The 16,695-nt window shown below is 35.5% G+C and overlaps 4 protein-coding genes across 6 annotated transcripts; 2 read left to right on the forward strand and 2 right to left on the reverse strand.

Moving 5' to 3' along the window:
• The first annotated feature begins 1,302 nt into the window (after window positions 1-1,302).
• Window positions 1,303-4,685, forward strand: LOC118438773. Its single transcript, XM_035859507.1, has 6 exons — window positions 1,303-1,610; window positions 1,842-2,524; window positions 2,632-2,755; window positions 3,434-3,935; window positions 4,115-4,248; window positions 4,466-4,685. The coding sequence occupies exons 1-6, from the start codon at window positions 1,554-1,556 to the stop codon at window positions 4,544-4,546; spliced, it is 1,581 nt and encodes a 526-aa protein (XP_035715400.1). The 5' UTR covers window positions 1,303-1,553; the 3' UTR covers window positions 4,547-4,685.
• A 558-nt stretch (window positions 4,686-5,243) lies between these two features.
• Window positions 5,244-6,381, reverse strand: LOC110859452 (platelet-activating factor acetylhydrolase IB subunit beta). Its single transcript, XM_022108410.2, has 3 exons — window positions 6,060-6,381; window positions 5,850-5,971; window positions 5,244-5,681 (listed from the first exon to the last, which is right to left on the reverse strand). Exons 1-3 carry the CDS (start codon window positions 6,287-6,289, stop codon window positions 5,329-5,331), a joined length of 705 nt encoding a protein of 234 aa, XP_021964102.1. The 5' UTR covers window positions 6,290-6,381; the 3' UTR covers window positions 5,244-5,328.
• A 2,886-nt stretch (window positions 6,382-9,267) lies between these two features.
• LOC110859454 (abscisic acid and environmental stress-inducible protein) lies at window positions 9,268-10,969 on the forward strand. Its single transcript, XM_022108412.2, has 3 exons — window positions 9,268-9,696; window positions 10,387-10,557; window positions 10,628-10,969. Exons 1-3 carry the CDS (start codon window positions 9,549-9,551, stop codon window positions 10,753-10,755), a joined length of 447 nt encoding a protein of 148 aa, XP_021964104.1. The 5' UTR covers window positions 9,268-9,548; the 3' UTR covers window positions 10,756-10,969.
• A 549-nt stretch (window positions 10,970-11,518) lies between these two features.
• LOC110859497 lies at window positions 11,519-15,066 on the reverse strand. 3 transcript variants are annotated; one of them, XR_004837052.1, is made up of 3 exons: window positions 14,736-15,066; window positions 13,456-14,411; window positions 11,519-13,383 (listed from the first exon to the last, which is right to left on the reverse strand). XR_004837052.1 is itself a non-coding variant. In XM_022108454.2 (2 exons), the coding sequence occupies exons 1-2, from the start codon at window positions 14,749-14,751 to the stop codon at window positions 13,909-13,911; spliced, it is 519 nt and encodes a 172-aa protein (XP_021964146.1). In that variant the 5' UTR covers window positions 14,752-15,066; the 3' UTR covers window positions 11,519-13,908. The 3 variants fall into 3 exon arrangements, 1 of the variants encoding a protein (XP_021964146.1); XR_004837053.1 differs by having other exon boundaries at window positions 11,519-13,006; window positions 13,092-14,411; XM_022108454.2 differs by having other exon boundaries at window positions 11,519-14,411.
• Window positions 15,067-16,695: the final 1,629 nt, after the last annotated feature.

Genomic DNA, 16,695 nt, shown 5'->3' on the forward strand with positions numbered 1-16,695 from the left:
ATGTACATACGTCGTTCATTTCCTGTTAAATCGTCAACATGGGTTCAATTATTGCCGAGTTACTCCATGAACTTGTACATACGTATTGTTGTGCTGTTGTTATTGAGTAAATACGTTGCAACGTTTAATGCATAATGACACAAATCTGAGATCGTGCATAAGGGACGTGACCAATATTTTTTTGAGGGATTATTTAGAAATCGTGGTATATATTCTGTCCATAAATATTACATGTAAATATGTAACATGAGACATTTTCTGGGTACAATTTATCGTATCCTTTATGAACGGACTAACTTTATGCACGGACGTCATGTAATGTAATGTAACGTAATGTAGGGAACGACACATACTTTTCACACTTGGTAAATTTGCAAATTATACAAATTGGGTAATGATGCAATACACGTATTTATGCGCATTTCCATGGGTACATATATACTTACGAAATTGTGTAGGTAATGTAATTTTACTTGTGAACTTGTACTATTCTAGAGGTAAAGCGATACAGAATAATATGAGCATGGTTTTAGTATATTTTTGTGCTCATAATATATGTAAGACCACGTATCTATAGGTGCATCTATGCGTATTCCGAAGGTTATTATGTATTACGCATATTCTATGCATATACATATGTAAGCATGTTTGCAGGTGTACACACCATGTACAAATATGTATAAAATAATCCTCAGAGATATTTGAATGCAAATACATTTATGCACTTATTTACTTAGGATCCTTTTTCTGCCTGTTCACCTCGGCAGGATTAGTACTGGTAGGTTGACACGTCAATGCTACAGTAAAAGTGTTTAGTTTAAAGAGAGGCTTAACTTATGAATGGTTTTATTCAAATGAGTAAAGTGATGTATTCGCAGAGTTGAATTATGTATTACAATCAAAAATCCGTAAAAGCTGACCTCGCAGGAGTCGTACAAATTAATCCCAACCTTAAATCGTAGCCTTAACTTATTCTAATCGTCGTGCACTAAATAAGTACCTGGTGTTCGTACAATGCATAGAAAAATCGTAACCTGCATATTTCTATGGATTTGCATATGAACAAAAAAAATGTCTATTCAAAAAAGGTGTGCACCTCATTTACATATGTACGTATGTACATATTTTTCAAGGTTTTCAAACACACTGGTCAATGTAAACTACACACATATGTACATACACAGGCGAATGGTCTATACATACATATCTACTTACCAATGCATACATGTAACTACAAAGACGTCTTATTTTAATTTATATGTATGTACCTCTTACCTTGAGGTGTAAGGTCCCAGTAATTGGGATGCCTCATTGAAATAAATGTATCAGTCTATCTTAATCTGAAGGTAAAATTTTCTGGAATCGGAAACCACATCAGCCCTTACGTTTTTTAGCCTGTTAGCATCAGTTGAGTGTAGACTGAGAAATACATATAAATATTTACACAATTAACACCAGCAGACATAAAAAAATACATGAAATTTTAACCAGTTAAAAAAAGTTTACTATTTCTAAATTATACACAAGTTTCATTGGGTCCAGTAAAACCAGCCATGACCTCAAAAGAATCAACCAATATGTCGGTTATAACTGCTGTAGGAAATTCTCTGGTAAGGCGAATACTTATAGATAAATAGTTGCCGAGTTTAATTCAAGTCGAATCGGATAACTTGAATATGGAACGATTCAAATCGCACCTGCTTTCGGAAACCTTGTGCAAATTTTCTAAATATTACTCGAATTATAAATTTCAAAAATTTCGCCTCCCTCGACAATCCCAAAGCGTTTATTTTTTATATATGTAAGTTATAAATATTTAGGTAATTTTCTAAATTACATAGATTCTCCACGGAATCTTTGCTCACTTGAGCACCAGGGATTTGAAGGAGGTTCGAAAAGTGTCGAAATTCTGGGAAAATGAGGCAAACACGATTTTACGAAATAAGACGACCTATTCATTCGTCCGTTACTACAAATCCCTCCTCACAGGACGTTCAAATCCCGATTATCCTCCAAATATCGACCTCATCCGCCACATTTCCGTCGTCTCTTACATCGCCAGCGTACCATATTACGTCGACATACGTTATCCCTATTTTCAACAGAGTTTCGCAAATTTCGCTGCAAAATATGGAGACAAATTTCACTCAATTTATTTCTCAATGTCCACCGATCTCTACACCATAATGTTCTCGCTCCTTAGTAACATCCAGTTTCAAAATTTAAAATGTCTGACAACTCGAGTCTTCAAAATGAATGATGATTTATTCCCACAAAACGAAATTAGCGAATTGCAAACCAAATTTAACATGTCAAACTTGAGGAGTTTCAACATTAAGAATTTCGAGCTATCCGAAACTGGAAGCAATTTTCACGCCATGGCCTCAAAAATTATAAAGCAGGCTATAAATTTGGAAAATTTGAGGATAAATGATGAAACTAATTTCTTCCCGGATTTGTCATCTTGTAAAAAATTGAAATATTTCAAATGGAAATTTCACCCGTTCAAGTCAAACACAAACTTGTAAGTTAGCATTTTTTAAAAAGAAATATAGTTTTGCAACTATGTTATTAAAAAGTTTTTAATAAAAACTCACTTAAATTTCTTAATAATTTTGTAAAAACTTTCAGCCAACAATTCAGTGACAATTTTACAATTCAAAAAATCCTCGACATGCTTAATCAGGTTTCAGAAACGTTGCAATATTTCCGTGCTGCCGTGCTAAGATCGTGCGAGGATCCGCCATTGCTTACGGTGTGTGTCAATGTTCTACATATTCGAGTTGTTGCCCAACATATTCTCCATTCACCAAGAGTTGACCCTTGACTGATATATAACTACGACATTTTCAGCCTTAAAGTCTCCTCATGGCTTAATTAAAATCATTATGAGACTGTATAGGCAATCTTAATTTTTAATGATTTAAACTCTAAAATTGAAATTTCCAGTCCTATTTAATTTACGTCATGGCGGAATTCTTGGAGAATGAAGAATAACTCTCGAATTTAAAATTCAGCATACTCACGAAAAGTTCGCAAATTTCCCATCGCAACACAAGTAGAAGATTTCTATTATTTTATTTTACAAGTTTTCCGAAACACTTAATTTGATTTAGTTTTTTAAAAAATTACATTTAAACCGTGCCAATTTCTTAAATGTCATCAATTTGTTTTCCACCAATTCTTAAAGTACGAATTCTAACAAGTTGCTGTGTTTACATATGCTCAGTTGCCATACATATGTATGTGTGATATGCCAATATTTTCGTGAGTATGCCAAATTGTTTACTAAATTGTTTACTAAATTGTTTACTAAATTGTTTACTAAATTGTTTACTAAATTGTTTACTAAATTGTTTACTAATTGTATGCCAAACTCTTGAACTCTCCTGTTTTCCATACTCGCATCTGAAACAAATATTAACTTCCACAGTTTGATCCCACCCTACTCGTATTTCCAATAATGAAGAAACTCACTACATTATCCCTCCCCACGGTTAACATGTTTGACCTCGGATTTACGAAATTGACCCAGAATGAACTCCCAAGTTTAAAGCGGGTTGAGCTACTCATGGCAGAAAATTCCTACAGAGGTACTCGATTTCTCGGGAAGTACATTACCAACGGATTTTCAAGAATTTTGTGGACAACCGTAGAGGAACTCAGATTTGATGGCATTGATATAAATTGCGATACATCGGAGCACATTTGGTCCAAAATTTGGCAAATTTTTCCGAATTTGAAAAACTTCACAGTGCAAATTTATGGATCGATGCAGAGTCCCAACAAGATGGTGGAATCCTTTCGAAATTTGTACCAGTGTCCGTGGAATTTGACGATCATGTTATTTCCAAAAATTTGCACTTTTTCCGAATTAATGGAAGCCATGCGGTTTGGTAGCGTTCGTGGGAAGGATGAGTCAGCGTTGTCACATGGTAAACAAAAAGTTTTGATTAAATTATAAAAAATCAGGCAAAAATATAAATCAGATTTTTTTAAATTTTGACATTCATGCCAAATCTTGTCAGCTTAGAACACTATGCAAAATGTCAAATGTTATTCAATTTTATAGACAATTTCTAAATTACGCAAATTTGTCCATATTTTCATGTAGGATCATTTAAACACATCAGCATCGTGCGATGTAGGACGCCCTCAAACACGAGAGAATGGATCGACCCTGGATGCACAAAATATGAGGAAGTTTTTAAAATCTGGCAGCCAAACTTGTCTTTACACGGCTTTAGGGTGAGTGTAGCAATGGAAGAAAATTTTAATTTCATATAAAACAAGAGGAGATATTTTTTGAGATATCACACATACATTAAAATCTATCGAGGGCGAAAAAATCGCTTTTCAATCGTATAAGTCTATATTAAAAATCGTATTAAGTTTTTACACTTTTAATTTTAAAAAAAGTACAAATTTATATTTGACATATTTACTTTGCCCTGATTTATTTCAGTTCCACCCAGCAGCACTGTCCCGGATGGTAGACTTCATTCAAAAAAATGAACTAAAGGTCAGCTTCGAAAAGCGGATGTGAAAAATTTTGCAGACGTTCGGACAAATAGAGTTTCATTTAATACGCAAATTAAAAATGTATGTGTACGTCGAAATCGACATAATAAAATTTATCATTTCTAAATATCTTTGTATATCAATAAATGTTTTTAAGTATTTTTAATAAAAAACTATGACCAGCACAATTCACATAAATTCATATTAATTAATTTAAAACTAAATGATAACTGAATTCATCAATATTAATGGTAAGTGTATGACTACATGTATGTAAATATGTGGCTCTGGGATCGTAGCGAAATTCAGGATGGAGATAATTTTGCAAATTATATCGCGACACACGAGTCCATAAATCCACCTTGACACCTCCACCCACATGAATTCAGAAATGTTCAAATACGTGCACCTCCACACTCGGCTTGAGGGTCTTGAATCCAAGTTTGGGTTCGGAGCAAATGCAAGCTAGACCCCTAGGATTTCCATTGCTTAGAAAGTCTATGGAAGAAAAAGGGACAATTATGTAATAAACTAGTCGCATGAGAAATAACCCGGTAATGGGTAACCCTGGTCGATGGTCGACTTTATTTTTCAATTTGAATATGGGAAAAAGGTTTACGTATTCCATATGTAAACCGATTTTCACGTCCAGATTTAAAAAAATTCAATTTCAAATATTTGTCTTCCAAATTTTTGTTAATCTCAAATTTAAATCCGGAAAATGTAACAAACTTCATAAAACTCATTTATTTTTTATATCATATATTTTTTAAATAATCAATGAACAAACAAAATCTTGTAAGTTTATTAAGTAGAGTTCCACATTTCCGTGAAAAGAGCATCCATCGACTGATTCCAGGCGGTGTACCCCTCTCCAGACAAATGGATCATGTCCGGGTCGAACAAATTGGTATTAAAGACGCCATCGCCTACGTAGTAGGTGTCGCGCATGTTCAGAAATCGAACCGTGCCGCCATTGTCGAGGATTCCAAGATGCTCGTTCACCTGGTCCACGTGCACCATGGTTTGCACATTGTGGCGCGGGAGGACACCGAGGAGGAGGATTTTCGTGGTGGGAAGTCGACTTCTCAACTCTGACACGATAGCGGCAACCCCGCGGGCGATGTCAAAGTTCGTATTGCCCCAAATGTTATTTGTCCCTGAAATTAAATTAAATTACTTTATAAAAATTGAGTCAAACAAAAAATAACGGAAAACTCTGCCTACATAAATTAAGTCAGATTTTACTTGTTATCTTATCATAATTATATCGTGAACTTCATTAACACAGCATAATCTCGAACCTCAAAAACTAAAAAACCTCTCACCAATTTTTACAACACAAAGTTTCGGCGATACATTGTCCACCTCCCCGTTAATAATTCTCCACAGCACGTGCTCCACGCGGTCGGCGCCAATCCCATAATTCGCCGCACCCAGAGGAGCATATCTTGCGTATTTAAAATTATGTATTAAAATTATGTAATTTTCAACAGGAAGCGGTCACTCAAATTTCAAAATTGACACGATTTTAATACCTCGCATCCCACACGGACCGCCCCGTATAATTCCACGCCTCGGTGATGGAGTCCCCAAAGAAAATTACGGACAAGTTAGAACCATGGAGTTGGCTATTATCTACAAACTCCTGATGTCTGTCCAGCCATAACCAGGGCATCCAATCTAGCTGCTCTTGCGGTTCAGGAATCCATGGCGATCCCGCAGCCGTGATCGTAATTAAGGCCGCGATTACAAAAATCTGCTGCATTACGAAATATACAAATTGTTATGTGAAATTATTTAAGGTGTGGTCTTCTCAAATGTCAGGAATTGAATGGGCTCAGTGTTGTCATGGGGATGTAAGTTATGCAAAATTTAGTTAAACTCGGTTTATATACATACATGCATAACTGTTGACAAGGTTAAGATTAAACGTGATGGATGGATGATAAATTAAATTGGGCATCGTTGTTATCTTTGTTAAAAAAGGTGGAATTCGTGATCAATCAATTCACTAATGTGCTGTCACGATATCAACCCCGAATACCGCATGGAATAGGCATGATTATTATGTAAATTTGTTTGCAAAAAGTGAAAAAATGTGATAAAAGCGAACAATTATGTATGAAACTTATGTTTAAAATTAGACCATCATTCCACATTTGTGACAATGCATTACAAAAAAAATATATCCCAGTTTCATCGGAATTATGTATACATAAATAAGCACGTATTTACATAGATATCACTACCTACTAACTCAACCAATGCTTCTACGAGTAACGTTCGAAGAATATTAAAAAAAAACTAGTTAAATATCTACACATTTATGAATTGGAATTGCTATACATATACACGGTGGACTTTTAATATCTGAGCAGATATGAACCTCATATCTCAAATAAGAATAACTTTTTATTGACTCGATAGAATTAAGTAAATTTTCATACAGTAATATATCAATATGTAGCGAGTCCATCCAATGCGCCAATCATATCATCAACGTGTTTCTAGAAGGGCTAGGCCAAATTTTACAAGATGGTCGTTGAAATTTTTTAGCATTCTTATTGAAATCTTTTTAATAATTTGGGTTTTGTAGTAGGGTATGGAGGTTAATACGCGAAATCCTTTAGCTGACATCAAAATCTGTCGACTGGATTCAATTTGGGTGAATTTCTTGGCGACACCCGTTCCCACCATACGAGGGAACGAAGGTCATCCAAAACAGTACCGACAATGTTTGCAAGGTGTGCTGGAGCGCCGTCTTGCTGAAATCTGACTTTTCTTTTATTGGGGAATAATCCTTGGTTATCAATGCTCTGAAAGCATATGACACGGATTTTGTCTCGGCAGAATTGCGAGTGGACTGTTCCATCTTCCACAAATCAAGCTTTGTGACCCTTTGAGCGCAGAATCCTGCGGGTACCATTAGTTTGAGTCCATGTTTTGGACGCATTTTTGGAGGAATTTTCTTCGGGTCTCCTGCATAATATCTATAATTGTGTGGGTTACCTGATGGCAAGTCCTTAGTTCAAGCTCATCAGTACGGAGAGTATGAGATAGTTTCTCGTGACTACGTTTTTGCTGCTTCAAATAGCCGTTTTTCTCTCATATTTCACCCAATTTCACACCTTGTTGAATGTTCTGTTGGCTGAGGCGTGGTTTCACAGGTCTCTTATAGACAGGTTGTCCCCATGGTTATCCCGTAACGTATCACTATACCGCCCGTGTACTTATCTCGTTCGATTTCTACACACACAGTTTTTACTGATTTAATAATTTTTCACTTTTTCTCACCGATCCACCAGTTTTGGATTTTTAATTCTTTGTAATTTGTGCATTTCTTGTGGCCGACTATACTGGCGATCTATCCCACATTGGTTGGATTTCCAGGCTTTTGCGGTTTTCGCACAATTTGACCGTGTTCCAGGCAACTCCAAATTTTCGAAAAATTTGGGCGTTCCCTCACCTCTCTTCCAATATTAATTGGATATGCACCATTTTTTGCTGGGATACTCTCATATCACTGTACTACACGAGGAAAAAAAATGATGGTCCTACATGTAGTCGTTTCGGAGAAATTAGTGTTTTTGTACAGAAAAACACGCGTCCAACGGGGTGCTCAGATATTAAAAGCCCACGGTGAACACTCGCGATGAACACGGACTGAGAATTTTGTGCTCGACTGACAGTTGCCAGCAGTCAGTCAGTAGTGCGGGTTTGGTGGTGATAAAAAAATTAGTTTCAACGGTCTCCTTTCATGCAATGTTGATACACGATTGTTAATCAACTATAAATAAATACATACATACAAGTAAAAGTAATAAGCGACATATGTACTCTTACATACCTGACATCTGTATGATGAAATCATTGAGAATTTATTCTCCATGAATATTTTTTCTCTAATTCTTTATATTTTGTTGCTAGATAGTATTTGAGGAATTTTCACAAAAGAATAGTTTAGCTTGATTGATTGATTTATTTATTTATTTCAATGAGGCACCCCAATAATTTACATGGGACTTTACACCTCAAGGTAATATTCATGTCATACATATAAGGACAAAAATATACTAAAACTCGGTACATATAACATTATTGCATCATAACCTCATAAGATTCATATATATCAAGCAAATTGAATAATTCAACCATTCTAGTAGAACATTGCTTGAACGAAAATTGTCCCCGTTTTGATCTGATTGGTTATACATGTATGTATGTATGTACACATTTGCATGCAAACACATACATACATACATATGTCTACATACGCATCGCTAGAATTACAGTACACAGTAATACATAGGTATTTGTATATTATGTATTTGAGCTTAAACTGCTAGTTTAGTTTGACTAACTATACGCTTTTCAATCTAGCCGTCAGTCAAATTAGTTTATGCAACCGGCCATGCTTGATTTATAAATACTTTCAATTAATAATTCACCCTTTTTTAAATCATATGAAAAAAACATTCATTTGTCCTCTCGCTTGACGTGATGTGTGTATAAGAAATTGCGAGCTTGACGAAACGAACGTCAATATGACTTTGCATAAATTTCTTTTACAATGCAGAAATAATTTTTTTTAGCAATTTTTTACATACGATCCATAATATGTAAGAGCGTAATAATGTAATAATGATAATATAGTGTAATAATAGTAGGAGTCTTATGTATCATACTTAAGTGTGCATTTTTACCCGGATTTAATACACATATTAATATTAATACATACATATTAATATTTATAAATAGCATGCAAAACTGCAATAAAAAAGGTCTGATGACGATTCAATTCCATCACTAAAAAAATAACACCAATGGGTTGAACATATAATATTGACGTAATTTACTCCCAAGCTATACATAAAACAGATAAAATCTTAAAATAATATAGGTAAAATCTTAGCATGACTGGTGAGACAGTCTGAATATAAAAGACACAATGTTTGCCATTGAACTAGTCATTCTTAAATATTTAGATTTAACCGAACGACCAGATTTCAAACACACGCACCAGGATGAAATCCGATATCGCGACTGTCGTACTTTGTTTCCTCGCAGTGGCAACATTCGCGGAAGAACGCGATGAATCCCCTTCTCTCGAATTTCTTGGTGATAATTCCCCTCCGAATGAAATTAATTCATTCGTGGGTAACTTGCACGATGGTGCGTCAAGTATTTAACTGATTAATATTATATTACTATGTAATATTACATTCTACAATGAGGGTATTCATTATTTCTTCGTATACATAGTATCGAAAAATGGTTTACGAAAAGGGGTCAAGTTAACAATGCAATGGTGTGAAGTGCAACTCTCAGATTTGATTGAACTTTTAAAATTGAGTGGTTCAAGTCAATACAACTAACGTTTCTTGGGGCAGTTTGTGCGATGGTTGGAATTTGTCAAAATATTTTAGGTCAAATTGAAAAACTGGCCATTTTTTCATCTAAAAAGAATAGAAGTGGAGCTTTCTTCCACCGTTTGGAAAAAAATGCCCGCTCTTGAAGTTTTACCTTGGATATTTTGACAAATTCCAGCCATGGCACAAACTGATTCAATAAATGCTGGTAGAATTGACTTGGACTACCCAATTTTAAAATTTCCACCAAATCGGAGAGTTGCACTTCATACATTGTTGATAAAAATCGTAAGCGTAGATAGTAACGCGATTTTCGATGTCAAAATCTAACGACGCTAACAAAATCTCATAACTTATTTACTGTACGAAGAATACTAACGTTACGAAGAAATTATGAATATCCTCAATATATTTGCTCCTAGCATTATTAGTACATAATGATTTCCGTCTTACGAGCCTATAGATCTTTATAATTCTAAGTACACAATTTCAGTTCGCAACAAGCGGCAATACGGGTACGGGAGGGGAGGAAATTGGACACCTCGATGCTGTAATTATGGCTATAATTTCTCGCCAGGATGCCAATACAACGGTTTTTGGAATGCAAATAATAATCCTTACTGTCGCAGTTATGGCCGCGGTGGTGGTTATGGTTATGCTAGGGGTGAGAGATTTACAGTTGAATAATAATTAAGAGAATATACGTCAGGTTTTTTCGTCTTTTTCTGATGCAGGTGGATATAACCGAGGTTACAACCGTGGTCACAACAGTGGTCACAACAGTGGTCACAACAGTGGTGGAGATGATTACCCACAATGTACCTATGCTGGCCAAGCCAATTGTTATGGAAATTCAATCTGAGGTGTGACTAATACCGAGCTCAGGGACGTCCCAATATTATAATAAAGTGGATTATGTAAATGTTTAGGAGTATTGTTAACCATAATAATATTTCATATCATACAGGAGCAAATCCTGGTCGGTTATTTGTGGGGGTAACTATTGTTTGAAACCAATAAAAATACTTGCAATCAAGGTTAGTTGCAATAAAAGCTATATAAGCAGTTGAACTATATCCTCTCACCAGTGTTTCTGCTGTTAAATAACATCTAAACGAGCTTAATGCACGAATAAGATTCAAAATGTCGATTATTAACTCCCAAATTCACGACAAGTGTCACTTGTCGTATTTTGTAAGATTCAAAATGCAACTAGACCGAAATTGTTGAAGTACTTATATAACTATCAATTTCCGTCTTTCATAACACCATAAATATCTCCAGAGGCCGACACAATCTGTGATTGGAAGCATAAATATGTACATAGTGCAAATACTCTTACCTATTTTCGATATTCATTCCCCACGTACCCCACTAGCCATTCAGAACTTCTGCCTGAACCAAACTCTCAACCTGCTTCTGATCAGCACACGGAGAACAGGAAGAAGATAGAGTAGTGCTTAAATTCTTCTTCAATGCAATTGGAGTACCGTAATTGTGAATACGTAAATTTTATATAGCATCATCCACATTTATTTAAGTATAATATTCATAAATTTGCATGGATATGTGTTTTATGTGTGTACAATATGTGCATAAATACATTGCAATGTATGTATGTGCACTTTATGAAAGCTCATATCCCATTTATTACTGATCGTAGTATAAAGTACTGTTTTAAAACTTAATGAGAAATTTACAATACAGATAAAGCATTACCAACCCTGCCAGAAATTAAAATTACCAAATCAACACGAAGTGTATACCAATATGACTGTAGGGTTTTTATGGTATTTATGTACATGAATATATTACATACTACTTTTGCAAGTAATTGCATCTTTTGTTTGTAACTACGAAACTTGAGTCGAGAAAAACTAAGATCCATTTTAGATGACCAAATTTTACGAAGTACCGAAGTACAATTTAGCTGATCATATAGAATAATATGATGATTTAACACCGAAAATTTTTAAACAATTTTTTCACAAGTAGATCGTCAAACTTATGTATGATACTAAATTACACAATATCACATTGCATTATTTTCTTTAAATTCTTTGTCGACTCCAATTAAATAGTTGGTTTAATTATTGAGGCGAAAACCAGTTTTCCATTTTAAATTTGAAGAAAGTACACATGTACCTGCAAGGAGACACGTTATTATAATAACGTGTTTCCTTGCTAAAATATATTTAAGCTTATATTACGTTTGTATTGTGTCCGAGAGGACCAGTGCAGTTGAGTCGTACATACATATGTACATAATAAAAGTATAGAGTTCTCAAATATTTGCACATAGGTATGTAAGTACTTCCGTAATCAGACTTGTCCAACTTCATGTGTTAATATCATATCAATCGGAAGCTTAGAGTTACAAGAACCGACATAAGTATTACCTTAGTACCATTTAAATTTGAACTTTACCTTAATTAGCACCGCCAAATTGCCCAATGAGGACTCATTAAAGAATAATTTCACCCAAAAAACTCGGGAACTTGACAATTTGTATATGCGCATATGTTTGTACAAAGACATTTAGGCACGTAGGCATGTTTAGACGGACTATGTATTCACCTGCAAAAAAGTTTATTTGAGCCTCAGTTTGGGGAAGGAAAAATGACTGCAAAATATCTTACTTTATGTTTATCCATACTTTTTACCACCATTTTACCACAAAGTACACTATGCATAACTGATTTATATCCAGATTTCAAAGTATACACAACAAATACACATAAACCTGATCTGAATTTATTTTCATCCGGAAACCATTTTCCTCACGACACGTGTCCCATCGTAATATTGAACGAAATATCATTGAAATTCCAAAAATTTCCAAAAATTATATTAAGTTTGAGAATATCTTCCCCAACTTTGTATATCTTTATTGGCTTCACATCTTCAAACCTCAAGTCGAATCTGGCACTAGGTTTACCATTCCGCTTAGTGGAACTCGTCCCTGATAAAAACGATCATCTTGTTATCAAACAAACCAAAGAAGAAACATGTTTTCTTTTTGGACACGAAATCTTCACTTCATATCGTAGAATTCCATTCTTCTACAAGTTAGACGCTTACTTCCGGTCGTCACAAGGAGTTCTACGCGACTACTACAAAGTATCCAGTAACAATTACGTGAGATCGAGACTGGTTAAGAATCGGCACCAAATGGTGGTAAAAATTATACTGGAACACCTCAACTTATCTGCTGATGCTTGTTGTATTAGACGTTTCCCACTTGACAAATCTCAGCGACATATCGAGTTCGGGATATCCTCGTACACCCAACAACTTGAAAAATCCGGAATAGCCGAACTGATCCACTCGAGGGAACAATTTCGTATAAAATTTGTTACAGTACAGCAAGAGTTTTTCGCAGGATATTTTGCATCTCTAGTTTCACCGGTTGGTTGGAGCATCCTTGTCGCATCAGTCCTTCTTGGTTGCATTATAGGCACCTGTATCATTCTGCAGTACCGTCTATCCTCTAAAATATATAATGGCCGACATCAATCTCAATCTACCCCAGTCCTCTCCATATTTGTCTTAATGGTACGACCATTTCTCGAACAATCTGCCGAGCCCAGACGCCAAATTCGATTTATCTACGCCATCTGGTTACTATATTGTCTCGTTGTCAGCGCCATCTATCGGTCCAACCTGACAAACACATTAAGCAGTCCAGGATTAACTCAGAGCATTCAAACCCTCCGAGATTTAGCCGCGGATAATAAAACCATCGCCGGCATAGGAAGAAAAGGTCGCCATGGACAAAGTTCCGATGTGCGAGCCATCATTGCGGCTGAATTGGAATCGACTTCAATTTCTCTGGAAGACCGCGAAACTTTTGAAATCCTGGGGAAAAAGTTTCAAAAAGAAAAAATTGAACCTATCGCTCTTGATATTTTGCAAGGTAGGTACAACTACTTGGACGATGCAGCCCTGATAGAACCCGCCTTTGGAATCATGGAAAAACGCTACGGATCTATTTTTGTGAGATATTTTCAATATTTTACTCGAACTTAACCCCATTATAAATTGGGGACGGAAAATCGGAACGGATCAAGACGAGGGAACGACGTCGCAACCGTTTGAAGCTGATACTGCAGGAAAATTGGGACTCCAAAAGCTGAATAATGTTTCCCAGGAGGTGAGAACTTGTCACTACTCCTGTACACTTCTTGCTCACGGTGCGATATCTCTTGCCAAGTGGGGATTTTGAGGAGGGGAAAAGTTTTTTAAGAGTGATGGGGCTCTTAGCTTGTGGAGTGGGTGGGTCGAATACTGGGATTTTATCGTGCTCTGAGGCAGGCGAGGTGGGAGGACTTATGTCCATTTCGGCGACTTGTGGGTTATCTTCAGTGCTGGTTGGTGGGTCGGCTGGGCTGATGACTTGTGTGTCATGGGGATGAATTGGTGTGGGTGGGTTATCTTCGGTGAGAACTTTATCGTCAATATTTTCAAGAATTTTATCCACCGGGTAAACTTTCTCCATGCTTGTGGATAAGTTTGGATCTAAAATGAACAAAATATAATTGAGAAACAGTACATTTATTGGAACTGGTGATTTTTTTTATGATCAGAATAGCTTATATTCAGAATAGAGGGCAGTCAAAATTAAGTATATGGAAAAGTTGAGAGAAATACTAAAGAAAACTTGATAACTTGTACATATTTTTATTTTGTTTTTTGGTAAAATTTGAGAGAAATTGATATTTTAAAAATAGCTTACACAGTAAGTGACAAATACTAACTGAGAAAAAAATGCTTACTCCTGATATTCGATTTGCAAAATTGGGAATAAAGAAATGCAAAAATTTGTTGCAAACCCGTACATACCTTTAATCGTCCACATATTTATTTCCGGGTGATATAGCTGCGTTAGAAAACCAATGTTGTTTTACTATTTCATGGAGAATCTTTCCCTTCCTGCTTCCAAAAAACAAGTGTGCCTGCATTGGTGGAGTCGATGCACTTTTATATGAATGAAACCAACTCGGTTACAAGAGCCAGTAAATATGTGACGTTTCGCAAAATGTGGAGTGAATTGGTCTCTCACTCTGTGCGAAACAAGTTTGGACAAGTCTGGACGAGAAAGAGAGAATACTAGTGGTGCTGATGCACAATTCGCGAACTCTGGTTCAGATACAAGGTGAGTCTGCAAAAAATTACGAACTTGGTTACCCAAATGAATGACAAAACACGAACCAAACCCATCTCGCCAAATGCATAGCTCTCTTATTGCATATGCACATAAGGCCAATGTCATCCACATAAACAGTATTAGTCGTATCTCGCCCATGCTTTTGTTGGCGTTGTCGAAATGTGTGTGTAGGTTGGAGTTAGTTATGTGGACATGCACTAAGGATGTCATTGATTTAAGTATTATTTAGTTCACCAAGTTCTGTACTTACGGACACGTGTCGAAGCATATTGAATATTTTCGTGAGAATTAATTACTTTACTTTCTGCAACATGCTTTCCGTAGGGTCCATTAACGGTCGAAATGCACATTATGGATACACAAATGCATGTATATGATACCAAAATGGCTTTCTCCCATATTAAATAAATGTCGGTATGCGAGCATGATTATATGTACATGTATGTACATATACGATTACAGAATACATACATATGTACGAGCGTATGAAATATCGGTAGTTGCAAAAAATGCAAACAAAACATGCATAACTCAGAAGTTTAATCGGCTTTGGATTTGCATGATTTTGGTATCTCGACGTTCTGCCAGCCCTTGTAAGTGAACTTTCTGCATGAAAAAACTAAGAGTTTTCAAAACTGTGGAGGAAGATTTGATACAAAACACTTCAGTAAAAAACAAATGATGATATCTTCTTTAGTTTATAATGAAATTTACCGTTATATATTTTTGAAGAAAATATTTGTACATAAGCAGGCATGTGTTTACGTGCATATGTATGTGTTTGTACTAGTATATTTTTGCTAATATGCACATGTTTTCAACGAAACAGTGAAAAAGGGAGATAACACTTATGTACATACATAAATATGTAGATATTCAATGTGTAGAAGTATTTGTATTGGTATGAGTTAGGCTTCAATATTAGTCCATTTGAGGTTTTTTTCTGTATACACTCTTAGAAAAATCATCACCAAATCAATTCCACGCGGTGTCACTATGCGACTTAACCGGGTAGGAAATAAATTGATTCCGTGTGGATATGATTTTCGTTCTCACAGCAGCGGAATCATTTCCATCAACTAAGGTAACAATATCATCACCGTTCTGTTACATTCTTGTTCCTGGTTTCGGTTGCAGATTGTAACAAGGCAGTGTCAAGCTTAACCCGATTGTTATAATTTTTGGTGTTTTCCGGAAATAGTTCTACTCCGGCAGCTGTTGTTCCTTTTCGCGCACGGTAACGATGGTTTTAACAATTTGGAAATGAAATCAGCACATTTTTGGATCAATTTTTGTAATAATTTAAATACAATTGAAATTTATCACAATTCAAAATCTCTAATAATTTATACAACTTACAAATTAAATTATCATCATGATGTACATACACACAATTATACCGCATACATATGTAATTTATATTGCATGTTATACAATTATATTGTATATATGTAAATATGTATGTATGTATGTACCTCGCCCGTTCTAGGATGGATGGCGCAAGATTGGTCCAAGTATTTAGGAAATTAAATTCATTCACTGGGCGATGTAGCGAAAACTCACAGTTGACCTGTATATAGATGGATAAATCCAATTAGTATTTGGTTTTACGTGGCTCTATATAGCTCTACATTT

Source organism: Folsomia candida, unplaced genomic scaffold (assembly GCF_002217175.1).
Source record: "Folsomia candida strain VU population unplaced genomic scaffold, ASM221717v1 Fcan01_Sc026, whole genome shotgun sequence".
Taxonomy (NCBI): domain Eukaryota; kingdom Metazoa; phylum Arthropoda; class Collembola; order Entomobryomorpha; family Isotomidae; genus Folsomia; species Folsomia candida.